General features: G+C 39.2%; 1 protein-coding gene across 2 annotated transcripts; it reads left to right on the forward strand.

The window, feature by feature from the left end:
- The first annotated feature begins 1,615 nt into the window (after positions 1-1,615).
- Positions 1,616-20,232, forward strand: LOC109898911 (chitin synthase chs-2). 2 transcript variants are annotated; one of them, XM_020493968.2, is made up of 19 exons: positions 1,616-1,725; positions 3,872-4,007; positions 7,584-7,769; positions 7,883-8,964; positions 9,196-9,297; positions 11,034-11,198; positions 11,369-11,516; positions 11,690-11,755; positions 11,858-12,092; positions 12,409-12,609; positions 12,857-13,141; positions 16,117-16,296; positions 16,680-17,196; positions 17,314-17,462; positions 17,897-18,240; positions 18,706-18,816; positions 18,904-19,121; positions 19,279-19,345; positions 19,551-20,232. In XM_020493968.2, exons 1-19 carry the CDS (start codon positions 1,679-1,681, stop codon positions 19,620-19,622), a joined length of 4,311 nt encoding a protein of 1,436 aa, XP_020349557.1. In that variant the 5' UTR covers positions 1,616-1,678; the 3' UTR covers positions 19,623-20,232. The 2 variants fall into 2 exon arrangements, with proteins under 2 accessions (XP_020349557.1, XP_031691303.1); XM_031835443.1 differs by having other exon boundaries at positions 17,317-17,462; positions 19,551-20,225.
- Positions 20,233-20,422: the final 190 nt, after the last annotated feature.

Raw genomic sequence — 20,422 nt, forward strand, 5'->3', positions numbered from 1 at the left:
AGTTATCTTTGCCCAACCTAGTGTAACATCTCTCTCCACACACACACACACACACACACACACACACACACACACACACACACACACACACACACACACACACACACACAGAAAGTGGTCAAATAGTTAGAGCTGTCTCAGATGTTTGTTCTCTCAGTGCTTCTGTAGGTTTATTGATTATCATTTGACAACGAATAAACAGAAATATCAGGTAACCATGCAACCAACATATCCAATTAAATGTTATTACTTGCCAATCTATTGCATTGAAAACAATTGAGTATGAGTTAGGGTTGGGTTTGCTTGCTTGTTATGATAGTCAGTGTAATAGTGTGTCATATCAAAGTTCAAGTTGAATGGATAGCTGGGATTTACTGTAATAGTACAGTGCCTTGCGAAAGTATTCGGCCCCCTTGAACTTGGGAAAACATTTCAGTCTCTCGATGTGCAAAACTGATAGAGACATACCCCAGGCGACTTACAGCTGTAATCGCAGCAAAAGGTGGCGCTACAAAGTATTAACTTAAGGGGGCTGAATAATTTTGCACGCCCAATTTTTCAGTTTTTGATTTGTTAAAAAAGTTTGAAATATCCAATAAATGTCGTTCCACTTCATGATTGTGTCCCACTTGTTGTTGATTCTTCACAAACAAATACAGTTTTATATCTTTATGTTTGAAGCCTGAAATGTGGCAAAAGGTCGCAAAGTTCAAGGGGGTCGAAATACTTTCGCAAGGCACTGTATCAGCTAAACCTGGCACATCGGCCAAGGGGTCATATTGCCCTCTCAGATTCTTCTGAGTGAACAAATACAGGGATATTTTGGGTTCCATGCTAATGATCTGTGATACCGTAGTAAGTTTGTAAAGTGCGTCCCTGTATTTGTAATTCAGTTGAAAATCATAAAAATCTTTAAAAAATATATATCTAAAGAGTCTAACTTGGATGAATAAATGTGAAATAAATGACATAAAAACTATTTATTAAAAAAAAGGAATGACTATAACTAACTATATTAACTATCCCTGAGGTTGAATGCTTAACCTTGGCCAGTCAAGAATAGAAGAAAATCTACTTTGTCATGTCTGGGTATAATGGATAAAGTCAATTCAGACATTTTGATTGCTCTAATAACTTAAATTGTTTTGTTAAATCAAAAAGGTCTTCACTTTCTTATGTCCTACATCCTTGGCAGGATTTTTAAATTTTTTATAATTGATTACTGTACACATGAACAATTAAATAACCCCTCTGAACTCTCTAGGATATCAAACATATTCTCAAAACATTGTTGCTATGTAACTCATCTTGGTAAACAAATTGCCCCACTGAAGACATGTAAATCTTTGAGGTCTTTAATTTTGCACATACAACATGTAAATCAACCTTTCACATGTACACTGTCATAAAGGCAAACAAAAAGACACCTCATAATGCCACATTTCTTGTTTCATTCTTGTTTCATTCATTTCCGTGGGCGATAATAAAGATGTTAAAGTGTCTTTACTTATGATCCTTGTACCTCTTTATGGCTAATGAGCAGTAAACGAGGGAGGGGCGAGGCGTTGCAGACAGTGGTAGTTGATTAAAGTAAATGTAGGCATATCAATACCTTAGTACCTCAGTAAATGGACTGCTACTAAGGACTACTAAGCTCTACCACTAAGGACGGGGAAACATGGAGGAGCTCAAATTCAGAGGGAGGAAAAGGGAAGGGAGGCACAGGTACGTTTTAGTCATCTAAAATAAATAAATTCAGATGGAATGTGGGAATAATTTCAGGCAAAACTGTTAGGATTCACAGGGCCTGATCCTGAAAATAATTAGCTCTGTAGAAAAAAATGAAATGATTCCATAAATTGAAAATATTCTACCTATACTGAAATCATACTAAATAGAGGTAATACAACATATCATGATACAACTATACCATGTCCAATGACAGATATAATTGACCATTATTTGGACGGTAATGAGCATTTTGTTTTGAAGATATACACTGAGTGCGCAAAACATTAGGAACATGACACAGACTGACCAGGTGAATCCAGGTGAAAGCTATGATCCCTTATTGATGTCATTTGTTAAATCAAATCAAACTTTATTTGCCACATGCGCCACATACAACAAGTGCAGACTTTACCGTGAAATGCTTACTTACAAGCCCTTAACCAACAGCGCAGTTCAAGAACAAGAAAATATTTACCAAGTAGGCTAAAATAAAAAGTAATAATAAAAAGTAACACAATAACAATAACTAGGCTATATACAGGGTGCACCGGTACCGAGTCAGTGTGCAGGGGTACAGGCTAGTTGAGGTAATCTGTACATGTAGGTGGGGGCGAAGTGACTATGCATAGGAAACAAGTCCACTTCAATCAGTGTAGATGAAGGGGAGGAGATGGGTTAAAGAAGGATTTTTAAGCCTTGAGACTGTGTGTGTGCCATTCAGAGGGTGAATGGGCAAGACAAAATATTTAAGTGCCTTTGAGTGGGGTATGGCAGTAGGTGCCAGGCGAACTGGTTTGAGTGTGTCAAGAACTGCAATGCTGCTGGGTTTTTCACGACCAACAGCTGTGTGTATCAAGAATGGTCTACCAACCAAAGGACATCCAGCCAACTTGACACAACTGTGATAAGCATTGGACTCAACATGGGCCAGCATCCTTGTGGAACATTTTCGACACATTGTAGAGTCCATGTCCCGACGAATTGGGGCTGTTCTGAGGGCAAAAGAGAGTGTAACTCAATGTTAGGAAGGTGTTCCTAATGTTTTGTGCATTCAGTGTACATTACAACCCACTAGTTTTGATTTACATTTGGTTGAGTTGTCAACTCGTGTGAATTCAATTTGAAATCCACAACAAATTTCACCATATCATTGGATTTAGGTTGCAAGTTGGGTGAAAAACAGACAAAAATTTCTTATGCTGATGACTTTTTGCAAATCTATGTTCCATGTTGATTCAACCTCATCACATTTAATTGTTGTTTTTGTTGTTGAAATGACATGGAACCAGTGTTTTAAGGAAGCAAGGTTTAATTCCTTCCCAAATGCTTCTTATGAGATTTTTGTCTGATAAGCATATCAATAGGAATGAAAAAACAAAGAGATCTGACAAGGTATTATTCATTACTACATTATGCTTACAATAAGTATTTTGAGACTCATTCAAACGAGCATGACAGATGATTTGCAATACATTCATGTTTTAGGGTGAATAATAGCCTACAAATATAGGTGTAAGGCTTATGATCAGGCCTATGTTATAGGTGGCCAGGTTGGGAACCACTGAGCTACATCATAATCAACAGTCTATTCAGATGAATTATTTGACACAAGATTATCAACATCTGGTTCCCTCTTCAAATCAGTTTCTTTCAGTAAGCCTGGTAGAGATGACACTTAGCCCACAAAGCTTGTATAAGCAATAGTTTACATAAGGTTAATATAATGGAGAATGGTCTTATCTTAATTAGGGTGATTCAACTTGTAGGGATGGTCACAATTGGGTTGGGTGTGTTTGGATGTTTCAAAGCCAAAGCTCATTAGATATATGTAGACTGGGGTATGCAGTTGTCAGTATCTACTATACCCCATCAACAGTCCCATTTCCAATGATTCAATAGTGCCTAATATATTGTCATCTTTGCCTGCCACACACTTGAAAATGGATATTGTTTAATGCCACTTGTGATTCACTTGTGCCACTGGACTTCCTTTAATATAACATATCTTCAAGTTAGATATATAAAGTAACAGTTTATAAAGGGTTTATAAAGACTTCCAGTTCACGTTTTAAGGATGGTTTATGAATCAGTAAAAACAGTTTTAACTAAATGTTTGAAATTGTTTTCGATACTGTCACAGGGACACCTGGGATCCATTCCAGTTGAATCCCATTGGTGCTGAGAAAGAGGAGAAGAGAAGATGCTTTGAGTTGTTCCAGCACCTGGTGGCAGGGTTCGTGGGGATAATGGTCCTGTCCAGTGCTGTCATCAGCAAGGTGAGCCACAATTAGGGACCAGCACCCTGAACCTGGCAACTACTGGATCAACACATTCAAGCATAATACCTCCTGTGATGTCATCTTATAATCATATTTTAAAGGAATAGTTCACCCAAATTACAAAATAACACATTGGTTTCCTTTATCCTGTAATCAGTCTATGGATAAGGTATGGCAGCAATACATGATTTGGCTTAGTTTCCCTGGCACTGTTTCCATATGCTAATGTTTTAGCATTTGCGGCAGAAATCCCATTTAAGTAATGGGACAGATATTAGCATTTTTTCACACATCATGTCCAAATTTCGGTCCCATGACTTGAATGATTTAATGGGATTTGTGCCACAAATGCTAAAATGTTAGCATGTGGAACAGTGCCAGGGAAATTAAAACAAATCATGGATTGTTGTCAGACATCTACCTTGTCCGTAGAATGCTTACATAGACTGCTTACAGGGTAAGGAAACCAATATGTAATTGTGTAATTTGGGTAAACTATCCCTTTAATGTATATCGAATCCATACCATATCAGATACAATGCCTTTGGGAAAGTATTCAGACCCTTGACTTCTTCCACATTTTGTTACGTTACAGCCATATTCTAAAATGGATTAAATATATATTTTTCTCAGTAATCTACACACAATACCCCATAATGGCAAAGCAAAAACAGTTTTATCTACATTTTTGCAACAAAAAAAGAAAGACAATATTTACAAAAGTATTCAGACCCTTTGCTATGAGACTCAAAATTGAGCTCAGGTGCATCCTGTTTCCATTGATAATCCTTGAGATGTTTCTACAACTTAATTTGTCAGAGAGGTGACCAAGAACCCAAAGGCAACTCGGACAAAGCTCTAGAATTCCTCTGTGGAGATGGGAGAACCTTCCTGAAGGACAACCATCTCTGTAGCACAATCAGGCGTTTATGGTAGAGTGGCCAGACAGAAGCCACTCCTCAGCAAACGCACATGACAGCCTTCTTGGAGTTTGCCATTCAGACCATGAGAAACAAGATTATTTGGTCTGATGAAAACACGATTGAACTCTTTGACCTGAATGTCAAGCACCACAACAGGAGGAAACTTGGCACCATCCCTACGCTGAAGCATGGTGGTGGCAGCGTCATGCTGTGGGGATGTTTTTCAGCAGCAGGGACTGGGAGACCAGTCAGGATCGAGGGAAAGATGAACGGAGCAAAGTACAGCGAGATCCTTGATGAAAACCTGCTCCAGTGCACTCAGGAACTCAGACTGGGGCGAAGATTCACCTTCCAACAGGACAACGACCCTAAGCATACAGCTAAGACAATGTAGGAGTGGCTTCAGTACAAGTCTTTGTACTGAATGTCCTTCAGTGGCTCATCCAGAGCCTGGACTAGAACTTGATCGATCTCTGGAGAGACCTGAAAATAGCTGTGCAGCAACATTCTTCATCCAACCTGACAGAGCTTGAGAGGATCTGCAGAGAAGAATGGGAGAAACTCCCCAAATACAGGTGTGCCAAGCTTGTAGCGTCATACCCAAGAAGTCGTGATGCTGTAATCACTGCCATAGGTGCTTCAATAAAGTACTGAGCAAAGGGTCTGAATACTTATGTAAATGTGATTTTTTTTATTTAAATTTTTTATAAATTAGCAAACATTTCTAAAAACCTTTGCTTTGTCATTATGGGGTATTGTGTGTAGATTGATGAGGGGAAACAACTATTTAATACATTTTAGAATAAGGCTGTAATGTAGCAAAATGTGGAAAAAGTCTGTTATTGGTATGTTGACATCGCAGTTTTTGCATCCTTTTTGGTTTCTCTGACCTGGTGGGAAAACCCAGTGCAGGTGAGTAACAACATGCAAGAAATGATGAGTTGGACACCTTCAGAGACTTTGTGTTTGTGATATCCAGCCTCTTAAGGACAGTAGTCATTGCTGCTGTGTACCTCATCTACCACGTGTTGATACAGGAAAACATTGTATGGTCAGATTTTGATTTCACTGCTAAGGCAGATGACGATGAAAAAACAATTGTAAGGCATAGAGAGACACTTGATATTGGTCTTATTGTCTTTTGTCCTCCAAGCCTTTTTTTCTGCTGCATGCCATTGGTTTGGGGTGGTGGCTTGTAAGATCTACTCTATGCGAATGAGCTTCGCCTTCCCTGTCTGCTTCACTGGGCCCACCGTTCCCTTACCCACATCAGCATTGATCAATAATTTACAAGGGAAGTGGTATGGGTTCTAAATGAGACAAAACTCATGACTGTCTTTAATGAGAGGGTATATATAAATATGTTATGTCCATATTTTACTAGGCAAGTCAGTTAGGAACAAATTCTTATTTTCAATGATGGCCTAGGAACAGTGGGTTAACTGCCTGTTCAGGGGCAGAACGACAGATTTGTACCTTGTCAGCTCGGGGGTTTTGAATTTGCAACCTTCCAGTTACTAGTCCAACGCTCTAACCACTAGGCTACCCTGTCGCCATAGAAGGTTGGTGGCATCTTAATTGGGGAGGACGGGCTTGTGGTAATGGCTGGAACAGAATAAGTTGAATGGTATCAAATACATCAAACACATGGTTTGTTGCCATTCATTCGCTCCGTTCCAGCCATTATTATGAGCCGTTCTCCCCTCAGCAGCCTCCACTGGTCTATATCCACATATATTATTTATGTGATACTGTAGTCCATGCATGACAACGACTGAGCAATCGATTTTTTCGAACTAAATTAATAATGTTTCCATTGACAGAAGTGATACTAATTAAAGCCTCTTGTACGTTTCCCCTTACCGTCTCAGCTGGTATTGCCATCTCCATGGGCACATGTGGAGAGAATTTATGACATGACTGTACCCTAGACACTTTGTACTCTCCTATCTGTTCTTCTCTCTAACATGTACACTGCAAACATTCTCCTTGTGAAGTCAAAATACTATGAAGGAAATGTTCACACTCACTATGTAGTTTCAGGGTTGAGTAAGTTACTTTCTAAATGTAATCCTTTACAGTTACTAGTTACCTGTCCAAAATTGTTATCAGTAATATAACTTTTGGATTACCCAAACTCAGTAACGTAATCTGACTACATTAATTTACTTTTTGATTACTTTCCCCTTAAGAGGCTTTAGAAGAAGACAAATAGAGCTCATCAAACGCATTTGATGTGTCATCATAGTGGTCTCTGACTTGTGGTCAGACTCACTCAGATGGAACAAACTTAAACTTGAGCCTTGTTTCAGTGCTGAATTTAATGTAATTGAGAAAACAGAAAGGTGTCATAATGTATTTTTGCCTATGTCCTTTCTGAATTTAAAAGTAATCCAAGAAAAAATCATTTATATATATATATATATATTTTTTTTAAGTATATGTAATCTGATTACAATATTTTTGAAAGTAACATCATGGATTCCAGTATTATTATATTTGAAATCTGATTACATGTAACTGATTACATGTAATCAGCTATTACCCAACCCTGTGTAGATCAGTGTCTAAATTAATTAATTCAGTCAGTCACCTTTGATTTTATAATATAAAAAGTCTGATGTCAGTTGTGTTTACATACAATCTGCAGGGCTCTCTGCTCGTTCTATCCACACTCTCAAGCCCCACATCAACTAGGACTCCCAAGGAAAGACAATACTACGTGCTCATGCTGGTGTGCTCTTTGGTGGTGCCCAACCTGCTCGTGTTCCTCAAGTCACTGTGGAAATGCGCTTTCAAGAACTTTGTTCCGCCAAACATGAGAACTATGGGAATTGTAAGTTGACACTGTGAAATACTACACAATTTGACTCCTTGGTGATCTTTGTAACTCTTAATTGCTCCTTGAATTGCTTGCTGTCAATACAAATTGAAATCTATATCTTTCAGGTGTGTGGCATTGAATGCTTGGTGTCTCTTGGGACCTCCATCCTGGTGCTGGTAGTGATGCCCCAGTTTGATGTACTCACAAACCTGTTCATCTCTGGGGGAGTCTGCATGCTTTCCTCTGTCCTACAGATAGCATTTCGCCTGCAGAGAGAGAACTGGAAGATCATCTTCCCCATTTGTTCTCTTATGCTTGTCCTGACTGGCTACTTTCTCCTTGGGGCAGACTATTACGTTCGAGTATCCTCTTTTGTATCAGGCCAGGAAGATGACTGTTATTGGTATGTTGGCATTGCAGTTTTTGCATCCTTTTTGGTTTCTCTGACCTGGTGGGAAAACCCAGTGCAGGCGAGCAACAACATGCAAGAAATGCTGACTGAGTTGGACACCTTCAGAGACTTTGTGTTTGTGATATCCAGCCTCTTAAGGATAGTAGTCATTGCTGCTGTGTACCTCATCTACCACGTGTTGATACAGGAAAACATTGTATGGTCAGATTTTGATTTCACTGCTAAGGCAGATGATGATGAAAATACAATTGCAAGGCATAGAGAGACACTTGATATTGGTCTTATTCTCCTTTTCCTTCAAGCCTTTTTCTCTGCTGCATGCCATTGGTTTGGGGTGGTGGCTTGTAAGATCCACTCTGTGCGAATGAGCTTCGCCTTCCCTGTCTGCTTCACTGGGCCTGCCGTTCTTATCCTCGGCATGATCCTTTTCCTAACGCAATCTGAAGACCTAGCTGGGGCCGACACAACTTCTATCACAGACTTTTGCTCGAGCCTAGTTGAACTAAGCACAAAGAACACTAGCACAGTTGTGATGCTGGAGATCACCAAGAGCATCTGCAGGACTTCTTTGAGCAGCCATTACTGGACCTGGCCTTTCTCCCTACTTGCGCTGGAGGGGATTTGCATGTGGCTCGGGCTCATCACATGCACCTACTACGTGTGGAACTTCAGGGTCCAGAGGATCGAGCGCACAACTGAGCTGTTTGTGCGACGCCTATATGAGTCTGCCTTCATCGACCTGTCTCTGCTTCTGAACACCAAGATGAAGGTTGTACGAACGAGGAACCAAGAGAGGCAAGATTCTGCTTTTTAATTGATTAAGTCCATGTGGTCCAATACTTCACATTGCAACAGTGCAAATAGACGTATTGTTTAGTTTTACCGACAATGTACTATAAAACACAGAGACTCAGTGGAATTGTGCTGAAATATACTCACTGACATTAACATGATTAGAAACAGTTCTCTCTCTCCACATCCATCCAAACAAGTTCTCACACTTTCCCAATGCTTTTCATTTTACAGTAGTGTTGTTGATGACGTGGAAAATTGTGTCATTTACCTCTGTGCAACAATGTGGCATGAGACCTATGATGAGATGTTGAAGATCCTGACATCCATGTTCAGGTAAAGCAGAGGCCTCTTGTATACAACACAAAACAATGGCCCCGTACACACTCAAGTTGTATAACTCATGAAGCCTTTTGGCACAAACACATTTGGCAGAGTTTTTCTGAACAAAAACAAGTAAACAAGAGTTGTTGTGATACTGTAAAATGTTTGTGTAAACATGTTTGTACAGACAAACTCTTTGCTGCATCACAAGATATAATTTGTATCACAAACATTATGTAAAATGCGTTCCATATCAGTTGTATGGGGCCAAAAGACTTTCAGAAAATAGAACGAATGATAAGGAGGCGATCATAATGTTAAAACTACTTGGCACCACACGTCCCGCTAGGGCACCTTCCCCCACTGCTCAACTGACACAGTAGCACACAGAACGCAAAAAATATTCTTAGAAATATTTAACCTCCACACATTAACAAGTCCAATAGCTCAAATGAAAGATAAACACCTTGTTCATCTAGCCACCAAGTCAGATTTCTAAAATGTTTTACGGCGAAAACATAGCACATATTTATGTCAAACCACCACCAAAGATAGGCTAATTTACATAGCCATTTTGTAGAACAATAGATGCAATCACAAAAGCAGGATTAAAAGTAAAATAATTCACTAACCTTTTGAAAATCTTCATCAGATGACAGGAATAGGACATGTTATACAGTACATTTGTTTTTTTCAATAATATGCTAATTATATCCATAAATCACGGTTTACATAGAAGGTCATGGCTAAAAAATGCTACAACAATGCCTGGAGAAATTATGGTAACTCTGCCAGATAACAGAAATACACATCATAAACGTTGACTAAATATACATGTTCTACATATACTTAGAAAGATACACTTCTTCTTAATAAAACAGCTGTGTTACATTTATTTTTAACTTTACAGATTTCGTTCACTAGGCTATAATGTGAGTCGGCGCTCAGGAATTAGCATTTTGGCTCCTCCACAGAAACCCAAATTTAACACATAAATGTTCCCTTACCTTTGCTGTTCTTCCATCAGAAGACCTGGAAGGGTTTATACTTACCAAAAACAGCTTTAGTTTTGAAGTCTGTGTCTTTCGGTTATCAAACACGACATATTTCGGTTGAAATGCAGCCAAAAAGTAAAGTTAGTTCGCACCAAAACGTCGAAATTACATATTATATGTCGACTAAACTTGTCAAACTTGGTTCAGAACACAGCGTTAGCATGCTATATAGCTTCACCGCAATTCTCAGGACAAAGAGAAACACACGCATCGTTTAATCAATCTTGAAAGAAAGACAGCACAGGCGCAGATTGCTCTCGCGCGACCGAAAGGATTCGGCCGTCATTAATCTCGTGAGCGCGCGATTCACACAATGAGAAGCCCCATTGAAAGCGGACACCGCGCTGAAGGCATAGGAACTGTTCCCAGGACCGTAGGTGCTTGGGAAGGGTGGGGGCGATGACGTCAAAGTTGGGCCAACTTTTTGGATGACAAGAGAGAGTTTGGGAGAATGAGTGCCCTGAGAGTTCTGCTTTACTTACAGACATAATTTAAACGGTTTTAGAAGCTTTAGAGTGTTTTCTATTCAATAATATTTATTATATGCATATATTAGCAATTTTTTACAGATTTTTTTTCTGTTTACTATGGGCACGCATTTCACCAACAGGGGCAGTATTCTGCCCTAGCCTTAACAGGTTTTAAGCAGAAAAATCTGACTTTATGTAATCATATGTGTCTTGATGGTTTCAGGTTGGACCGGTACAGAGGTGACCCAAAAGAGGAACATAAAGATGTTTTTGACTTTGAATGCCACATATTTGTAGATGACGCATTCATGATAGAAAAGGAGACAGGCAAAAAGTTTGTCAACGAATATGTGACCGATCTCATTCATGTGGTCATAGAGGTATACAGGTAAGTGGATATTTTGTTTTTCTTTGATCTTTGTTCCATATAACCGAACCAATAGAGTCAATTAATGAGCACAAGCACGCGTAATGACGCATTCACTACAACTGACAATTCTATAAATCCAAAGACTGCAAACTGTATTATAATGAATCTTGAATGCTTGTGTATTTCAGGGTATTCACCAATAAGGAGCCTGATGATGTGTCAATTATTGAGACTCCATATGGTGGGCGATTAATGTTTGTGATGCCAGAGGGAAACATGCTGTATTTTCATCTGAAAGACAAACAGCTGATCCGAAACAAGAAAAGATGGTCACAGGTGGGTGGGATGATTTTCAATATTTAATATGTTCAATATTCCTATATGTTAACATACTTTAATTACATTTCTTGAAGAATATATGTATATCTTGCAATTGCTTTCTGGTTATAGAATGGAAACACTTCAGGAAAATCTAATGTTTATAGGTTTGCATCTGACATGTCTTTCAGATCATGTACCTGTACTATCTGCTTGGGTGGAAAGGATACATTGTCAAGAATCCTCAAAAGATAACGGTATGTAATATATTTAATGCTAATTTAAATCAGTAGACAGCCCCTGGTGTCCATGGTTTTCCTAAATTAATGTGTATGATATCTTTTGTGGGTCTTGTACAGAGACAGAATAATCCTTGCCGTGCCAGTCTAATATCATTGGATGGGGAGAGTTTCCTGTTGCCACAGCATGACAATGACAGTAAGAGAAAACACATATCTGATGACAATACCTACATCATGGCTCTGGATGGGGATACAGACTTCCACCCCGCAGCTCTGATCTTACTGGTGGATCGACTTCGAAAGTACGGCAATGTGGGTGCTGCATGCGGAAGAATCCATCCAACAGGAATGGGTGAGTAAAGCTTTACCAAATATTTAGGTGGTCCACTCAGACATTGCTATGTCTGGCATATACACTGAGTGTACAAAACATTAGGAACACCTGCTCTTCCATGACAGACTGACCAGGTGAATCCAGGTGAAAGATATGATCCCTAACTGACGTCACTTGTTAAATCCACTTCAATCACTGTAGATGAAGAGGAAGAAACAGGTAGAAGAAAGATGTTTAAGTCTTGAGACAATTGTGGCATGGATTGTGTATGTGTGTCATTTAGAGGGTGAATGGGCAAGACAAAAGATTTAACGTGCATTGTATTCTATTGTAGGTCCAATGGTGTGGTATCAGAAATTTGAGTACGCTGTTGGTCACTGGCTCCAGAAAACAGCTGAGCACGTTTTTGGTTCAGTCCTCTGCAGTCCTGGATGCTTCAGCTTGTTCAGGGGATCAGCTCTGATGGATGACAATGTGCTCAAGAGATATACCACCACTGCAACTAGAGCCTCTGAGTACGTTCAATATGATCAAGGTGACTACTTTCTTATTCTCTCATCAACAACACTTGATTGTCGATATCAGCCTTTACACAGGTGGTTCATAGAAAGTATTATTATGACAGTTCCTTGAACTATCTCTGTTGGCTTCAATCGACCAAGGGTGCAATACATATTTGCAAGCCGATTAAGTGTTCCCTAGAGATAATCATTATGGTGTGCACCTGTCCTAGGACCTGATTTGTACATTGACTTTCATGTATCTTCCCTCTTCCTGGCTAGGTGAGGACCGCTGGCTGTGCACCCTGCTCCTCCAGCAGGGCTGGAGAGTGGAGTACAACGCTGCGTCAGACGCCTACACCAACTCCCCTCAGGAGTTCAAAGAGTTCTATAACCAGAGGCGTCGCTGGGGGCCCTCCACTCTAGCCAACACCCTGGACCTCCTGCACAGCGGCAATGAGACAGTCAAGAGGAACTCTTCTATCTCCAGGCTCTACATCTTCTACCAGATATTCACTGTCAGCTCCTCCATTCTTGGCCCTGCCTCCGTTTCTCTGATGATAGCAGGTGGGCACCAATCTCACATTGTACTTGTTTGGTTATTTCTTGGAAATTAATGTTTATGAATACCGATTATACTGTATGACCTAGAATAACTAGAGCTGTGGTTAAAGCAGATATACCACTTACTCCCTTAAAAACTGGTGCGTCAATCTACATTACGTAACAAAAAAATACCCGTCAAAATCTGTCAGCTTAAACTAGAGATATCTGGGTTTTTTGCATTGAATGCGTCTAAATCCACCGCATCCGCCAGTGTCGCACCTCCACACCTGCAGTTTGACCTACAAACTATTATAACCACTCTATGGAAAGGGACACTCTCACAAACATTTATGAATGTGTTATTCAATGCGTTTCTATGGGCTTTAGTAGTAAAGGCCTAAATCAATATTAAATTATCCATAGTATGACCATCTTAAAACAATCCATATGTCAGCTTAACACCCCCCAACATCTTACACTCTAAACAATTAGTAAAGTAAAGTTAACATTTTAGGGCACAGGGCTAAAGGTATAACCATAAAGTATGTCTACCCATCAGTTAAAGCAGGGGGTTTCAAACTGTGGTCCGTGGAGGTACTGCAGGGGTCTGCGATTTAGTTTTTATGTTAGAAAAAATATTTGGGGGGTCTTTTTGTGAATAAAATATATTTTATGAATATCGCTGGCTGCAACAGAATATCACCTTAGATACCATTTTTACGTCTGTGTCCAGCATGAAGGAAGATAGTTTCACGAGGAGGTAGCTAACTAGCATTAGCACAATGAACAGTTAACATGCTAGCTGTTCCTGTCCATCAAACTCTGGGGAAGTAGATAAAATGCTTCATTGCCAAAATCTCAAACTATCCCTTTAATATGGAGGAAATTACAGTCATTGGAGTTAATTACTGATATAGAAAATTACATTTTGGGATGGAAAAAAAGTTTCAGTGTTAACTTAGGTGACCAAAAACAAACAACAACAGAAAGCATGCAGAAAAGATATTGAACTATACATATTTTTTAAATAATACCATCTTTGAGAACTAACAATCAAACACAGTCAGACAGTTAGGTAGAATAGAAATGTTTTAAAACCGGGCATTCAGGACACATGACCATTGATTTTGTTATAATGCTTGAGCAGAGGAACACAACATTAGCCATGGCAAAATGCATAGAATTGCAGCTTTAAAACTGCAATATTTTCTCTTAGCTCCATGAAATAATTTGTAGATTGCAGAAAATGTGCTTAACAAAAGCAAAATGTTTCCTATGCCGCCAAGATACCTTTCTAGCTAATAGACTATGTTAGACTTTACACTTCCTCTTCCAATGAACAGTGGGGAGGTCAAAATAAAATAAACTGTCTCCCAAATCTATTCAGTTTATTTACTTTTGTTTGTTGCTAATTTATGATGGGGGTCACTGGGTCCCATGTTTGCCTGGTCAGGGGTCCCTGGGCAAAACAAGTTTGAAAACCCATGAGTTTGTCACGCCCTGACCATAGAGAGCCCTTGATTCTATATGGTGTTGTAGGTCAGGGCGTGACTAGGGGGTGTTCTAGTCGATTTATTTCTATGTTTGGGATTGAGTATGGTTCCCAATTAGAGTCAGCTGATTATCGTTGTCTCTAATTGGGGATCATACTTAAGGTGTCCCTGTTCCCACCTGCTTTTGTGGGATATTATTTGTGTTTGTTGCACCACGGAAGTCACGTTTCGTTGCTTGTTTAGTTGAGAAGTTCTCACTTAATAAAAGGATGTGGAACTCAAATCATGCTGTGCCTTGGTCTGTCCATTATCATGAGCATGACAGATTTACAGTATACAGTGCCGTGAAAAAGCTTTTTCTCCCTTTCTGAATTTCTCTATTTTTGTTTTATGTTTGACACTGAATGTCCACGAAAACCTAATATTAGATAAAGGGTACCTGAGTTTACAAATAACAAAACAAATGGATACTAATTTTATTTATTTAATTAACAAAGTTATGCAACACCCAAAAGGTTGACTCAAGTTTGCCAAAAAGCAGCTGGAATGATGATCATCAAGACTCTTGGAAGAATGTTCTATGGACAGATGAGTCAAAAGTATAACCTTTTGGACGACATCAGTCCCATTATGCCTGGCAAAAACCAAAAACTCCATTCCACAGTAAGAACCTTATATAAACAGTCAAGCATGGCGGTGGTAGTGTGATGGTTTGGGAATACTTTGCTGCCTCAGGACCTGGATGAGTTGCCTTAGTAGAAGGAACCATGAATTCTGCTCTGTATCAGAATTCTACAGGAGAATGTCAGGTCATCCGTCTGTGAGTTGAAGCTGAAGCGCAGCTGGAAGACAATGCAGCAGCAAGACAATGATCCAAAACACACAATCAAGTTTACATGAAAATGGCTAAAAAGCAACACATTTGAAGTTTTGGAATGGCCTAGTCAAAGTCCAGACCTAATCCCAGTTGAGATGTTGTGGCAGGACTTGAAACGAGCAGTTCATGCTTGAAACCCCACAAATGTAGCTGAATTAAAGCAGTTCTGCATGGAACAAAATGGGAAGGGTGGGACAAATTTACTGATCAACAACCACAGGAAGCGTTTGGTTGGAGTCATTGCAGCTAAAGGTGGCACAACCAGTTATTGAGTGTAACGGGGAAATGACTTTATCACACGGGCATTCGGCGTTGTATAACTTTTTTTATGAAATAAATTAAATACGTATTTTATTGTTGTGTTATTAGTTTACTCAGGTTCCCTTTACATAATAATAGGTTTTGGTTGAAGATCTGATAACATTCTGTATCAAAAATATGCAAAAGCAGAGAAAATAGAAAGGGGGCAAATACTTTTTCACAGCACTATATTACTTTTGCTTTGGTTCAATAAAACCATAAAAGTAATGCGGAGAAGATGAGTTCAAATGGTATTGTTCTTATATGCTAGGATATACAGATCTCCATTCCAGGAAGTATTCACCCTTTTTCTGTCTTTCTTTTAGGTGCTTTCCAGTTTGTGTTCCAAATTGAAGGAACCCTGTCCATAATCATAGCAGTCATCCCACCTATTTTCTACATGTTAATTTGCTTTTTGGCAAAACCAAACGCCCAGATCATCATTGCAGCCATTATGAGTGTGCTATATGCCTTTCTGATGTTAGCATCCTTCTTTGCCATCATCGGTAAGCTTTGGCAATGACTTTTCACTACATACCACAAGTTGTTTATGCAAAGATAGAGGCTACCGCTTATCTTTTAAAGGGTGGGGGCTGGTGATAAATAAAATGTTATTGCCTGTCCCATCATCATAACTATTTCTATATTTTTACATTGTCGGTTAACCTATCATCAATATGCCACAGGTAGACTTTGTTCTAGTTTCTTTTCACCCAAACATACTGTATGACATTGAGCTGTATTTAGTCTCTCATGACAGCCTAAGTAACTGATTTAGTTCTGGGTTCTGAGATTAAGCTGTAGTTTACCACTAACTCTTACATCACTATTGTTGATTGGTGCCAAGTCAGACTGTTACGAGTCACATTTAATTTCATTCGTTCCCCAGGTGACATGGCTATGCAGGGCACATTTATCACCCCAACTGGCCTCTTCCTGGTGTCAATGGCTGTCATGTACCTGGTAACTGCCATCCTTCATCCCCAGGAGTTCAGCATGATCATCTATGGTCTGATGTACTTCATCTGTATCCCCAGTGGTTATCTCTTGCTCACAATCTACTCGCTGGTGAACATGCACATTGTCACATGGGGCACCCGAGAGACAAACAAGGAAAAAGAAGAAAAGATTACCCAGAATGTTCTCTGTGATCGCAACTGCAAACTCTGCTGTTGGGATATGAAACTACAAGTTACTCAAGAGACCGATAACTTGCTACTCCAGCAACTCCAGCAGGCAGTCAATCCAAACACGCAAGTCACCGAACAGGTGGTGAAAGAACAACAGGCCAACACTAAGAAAGAGATAAATAATGCACCGAATGAAGAAAACAACAAGGGAATACTTTCAAAGTCTTCAGACAGCAAATTGGCCAAGAAAGACAGCGACTCAAAATCTGATACAAGGCATGCACAAAATATTTCACAAAGGCCCAAAGGATCTTGCTCATTATACTGTTTAATACAAACTTTTATCAAATGAAGTGCTATATCTGTTGTAACTTTTCATAATCTTGTTCACAGCAGTGATGACAGTGTTGACAGCATTCCTAAAAAGGAGAGTGCTTATTCCAGCATTGAAGATGACAATGAAGATGATGATAATATGCTTTATGATGGTTCGCTTTATAGTGGCTTCACCGAGGAAGAAAGAGAAATACTACCTCAAAGTGGTAGGTGTTTCAGTACATGAAAGTCTAATCTTTACCATCCATTTGCTAACCTGCTTCTTGCTAACCCTTTTGAATTGAAAGCACTTAATCTTACAGTACAGAAATGACTAGGCATTTATTGAAACGTTACATGGTAAAATTGTAGTTACATCATAATAACCAATGAATTAAAAACATTTAATTAAATCAAGTACCTTAAGCCACCATCTGGTATCAAAGTACCCACTGATTTCCTACATACAATACCAGGTAGATAACAATAGAAACATCCTGTGAAATAATGCGCAACCTGTAGACATGATTATTGATAAAGGATCACATCAATTAAAGAGTATAGCTGTAACCTCTAACATACAAAAAGTCAGTTTGTAACTGCAAGTTGAATTATACTCAACAGCACCCTCATCTCTACACAACATTCTTTCAATAAATAGATTGGGTTCAGCCTGTCAAGGAAGAGTTCCTGAAGAAATTGACCTACGCCAACATGAAAAGGAACCTTCAGGAGCAGATCCGCTACACCCTGAGGAACAAGAACCAGGAAGATGTGTGTGAAGAGCTGGTGATGATGCTAACCGACACGGTGAACGGAGAGCTGAAGGACAAGGTGGGACCAGAGGACGTGCTGAGCAACAGCCAGCTAGAAGAGCTGCAGTACGCCCTTAACGAGGCCGCCAGGAGGATCCTAAAAACCAACCGCATGGAGAGGCTGGAGAGGAGGGTGAAAAGAGCCATAGAGAAGACCCTCATTGCCCCACAGGTGGAGAAACTGACTGAGGTATTTGCTTGAGTGCCACATACCATTCATATTGTATTTATATGTTATATTGTATCGCCTGGTGTCTTATCAATGCAGCTCCAGGCATTGTTTTCTCTACATATTTGGCCTGGAATGGACTTCAGCAACAAGTAGATTCAGTACTCTATAACCACCGTTCGAATTATAATCTGAATCAGGGGCGGCTGAAATGACAGTTGGGCTGGTCCATTTTTAGCCCAGTGTGCCTGTCTAACCTGGGTTTTTAGCGCAAAATTATAAATATCTGGCTAATAATGGGGCCCTCAAGGAAAATAATCGGCAGGTGTGTTATAAATGCCAGGGCTAATTTCTGGTCCGAGTCCGCCCCTGACCTGAATAATAGACAGTGTTGCGCAACAACGTGTTTGTCCTCATCTAGGTAGGGATTATGAATATTACAAATGGGCAAATATAGCTACCATGTTTCCCTATGTATTTTGGCAGGAAGAACATGACTTTTGGAAGAAACTGCTTGAGAGATACCTTGCACCAATTGTTGATGATAAAGCACATAAAGAGGAAGTGACAAGGGAACTGAAGTCACTACGGAACAAGGTGGGCTTTTATATTAATTTCTTCTAAATCCATCTATTTGTTTACCCACATGGCTTGTAGAATGATGATATTTTTGCTGTTTTACAGGCAGTGTTTCTGTATTTCATCGTCAACGTTTTGTGGATTGTGGCCACCTTCTTTTTACAAGCCATTGGAAATGATGTGATTAGTATCAAGATTGAAAAAATCTGGCCAAATGGCACATCATCTGGAGAATACCTGAAGGTGGAACCTCTCAGTCTGATGTTCCTCTTGTCATTTGCTGTGCTTCTAGTGGTGCAGTTCCTGGCTATGCTTTACCACAGGTGGGCAAACATTTCTCAAACACAATATGATACATGATATATCAACATAACACCACCTTCCAAACATGCATAAGACAGACATTTCCAAATAAAAGACAGAAAGACTAATAGAATATGATTACAATCTCAAACTAAACTGTGCGGTTTCTCCTTTCAGAGTATATACTCTTATCCATGTAGTGTCGTACAGAAGCACAGAAAAAGACTACATTCCCAGAGATGAGGCGAGTGACCTGTTAATCCAAACAATAGGAATAAAGTGTACTTGATCATTATGCCCTTTAGTAGACAATGAATCCTTTGCGTAATTATGGTGCAAATATATCTAATAGGTTAATAAATTATTTCCTAGACCTTGTATGAAAAAATATTGTGCAGACCTAAAATGCTTGTTGTTGATCATTTTAATTATCTCCATTGTTTGTGCAGGAGGACGAGGAGGGGCTGATTCTTGAGAACCAGATAGCCAATGGCCTTGTGATCACCAGTGATGACTTGTGAAGCAGGCTTTTTTGGGGGTGACTTAAAAAAAATGTTTACCAAGTGTTCCATCAATAAAAAAGGTGACTTTGAAGTGTATTGCACCTTTATGCGTAAAACATAATTCAGATATACCTAGCAGGGAAAGCTTATGATACTGCAGCAGTGAAATAAGAAATGGTTTACTCAGATTAAAGTGGTTGTCCAATGCCTCAGTAAAAAAGAAACTATCTATTGAATAACAATATGAGTGCTAAGATGTGTATTGAAAATAATTGTAATTCAGACAGATTGTAATTACTAACTGGGAAACAAGAGAGTATTACGATCAGACAATAAATAAAATCATTAAAACACATACATACTTCTATTAATACACTAACCTCCATTTTTTAAGGGAAAATGACACTTTCTAAATGGATTGCACTGAACCTATCCAACTGAAGAAAAGCCTGACCATAAAAGGCAATTTCTTGATAAAAAAAATCTAATTAAAAGTGGGTTTTGCAATTTTCAACAGATAATGTAACATTTTAGGTAATTTTACTAGTATTTATACTGCTATGTTTATGATGTAAATGTGTGACTGCTTATGCTAAACGCAAATAAACAAATTAATATTTTTAACAGATTACGAGTCATAACATTCAATGGCCACTGCATGCATCTATAAGGAGATATGTCTAGCTACTTCACATCAAGTATCATTACTAAAATTAACAAGACATTTAAAATAAAAAGCATGATGAGAGCAAGATACAACTTCAAAAAGACATTGCAGTACACATAACTAAGGCAGAATGTTCACTGATGCCTTTCAT

The sequence above is a fragment of the Oncorhynchus kisutch genome, linkage group LG11 (genome assembly GCF_002021735.2).
Source record: "Oncorhynchus kisutch isolate 150728-3 linkage group LG11, Okis_V2, whole genome shotgun sequence".
NCBI classification, from domain to species: Eukaryota; Metazoa; Chordata; class Actinopteri; order Salmoniformes; family Salmonidae; genus Oncorhynchus; species Oncorhynchus kisutch.

Coding starts and splice junctions, on each gene's coding strand:
- LOC109898911 (XM_020493968.2), top strand. CDS start 1,679: ATGGAGGAGCTCAAATTCAGAGGGAGGAAAAGGGAAGGGAGGCACAG. Junction 1,726..3,871: donor AAAAGGGAAGGGAGGCACAG/GTACGTTTTAGT, acceptor ATACTGTCACAG/GGACACCTGGGATCCATTCC. Junction 16,297..16,679: donor ATCCTTCTTTGCCATCATCG/GTAAGCTTTGGC, acceptor TTCGTTCCCCAG/GTGACATGGCTATGCAGGGC.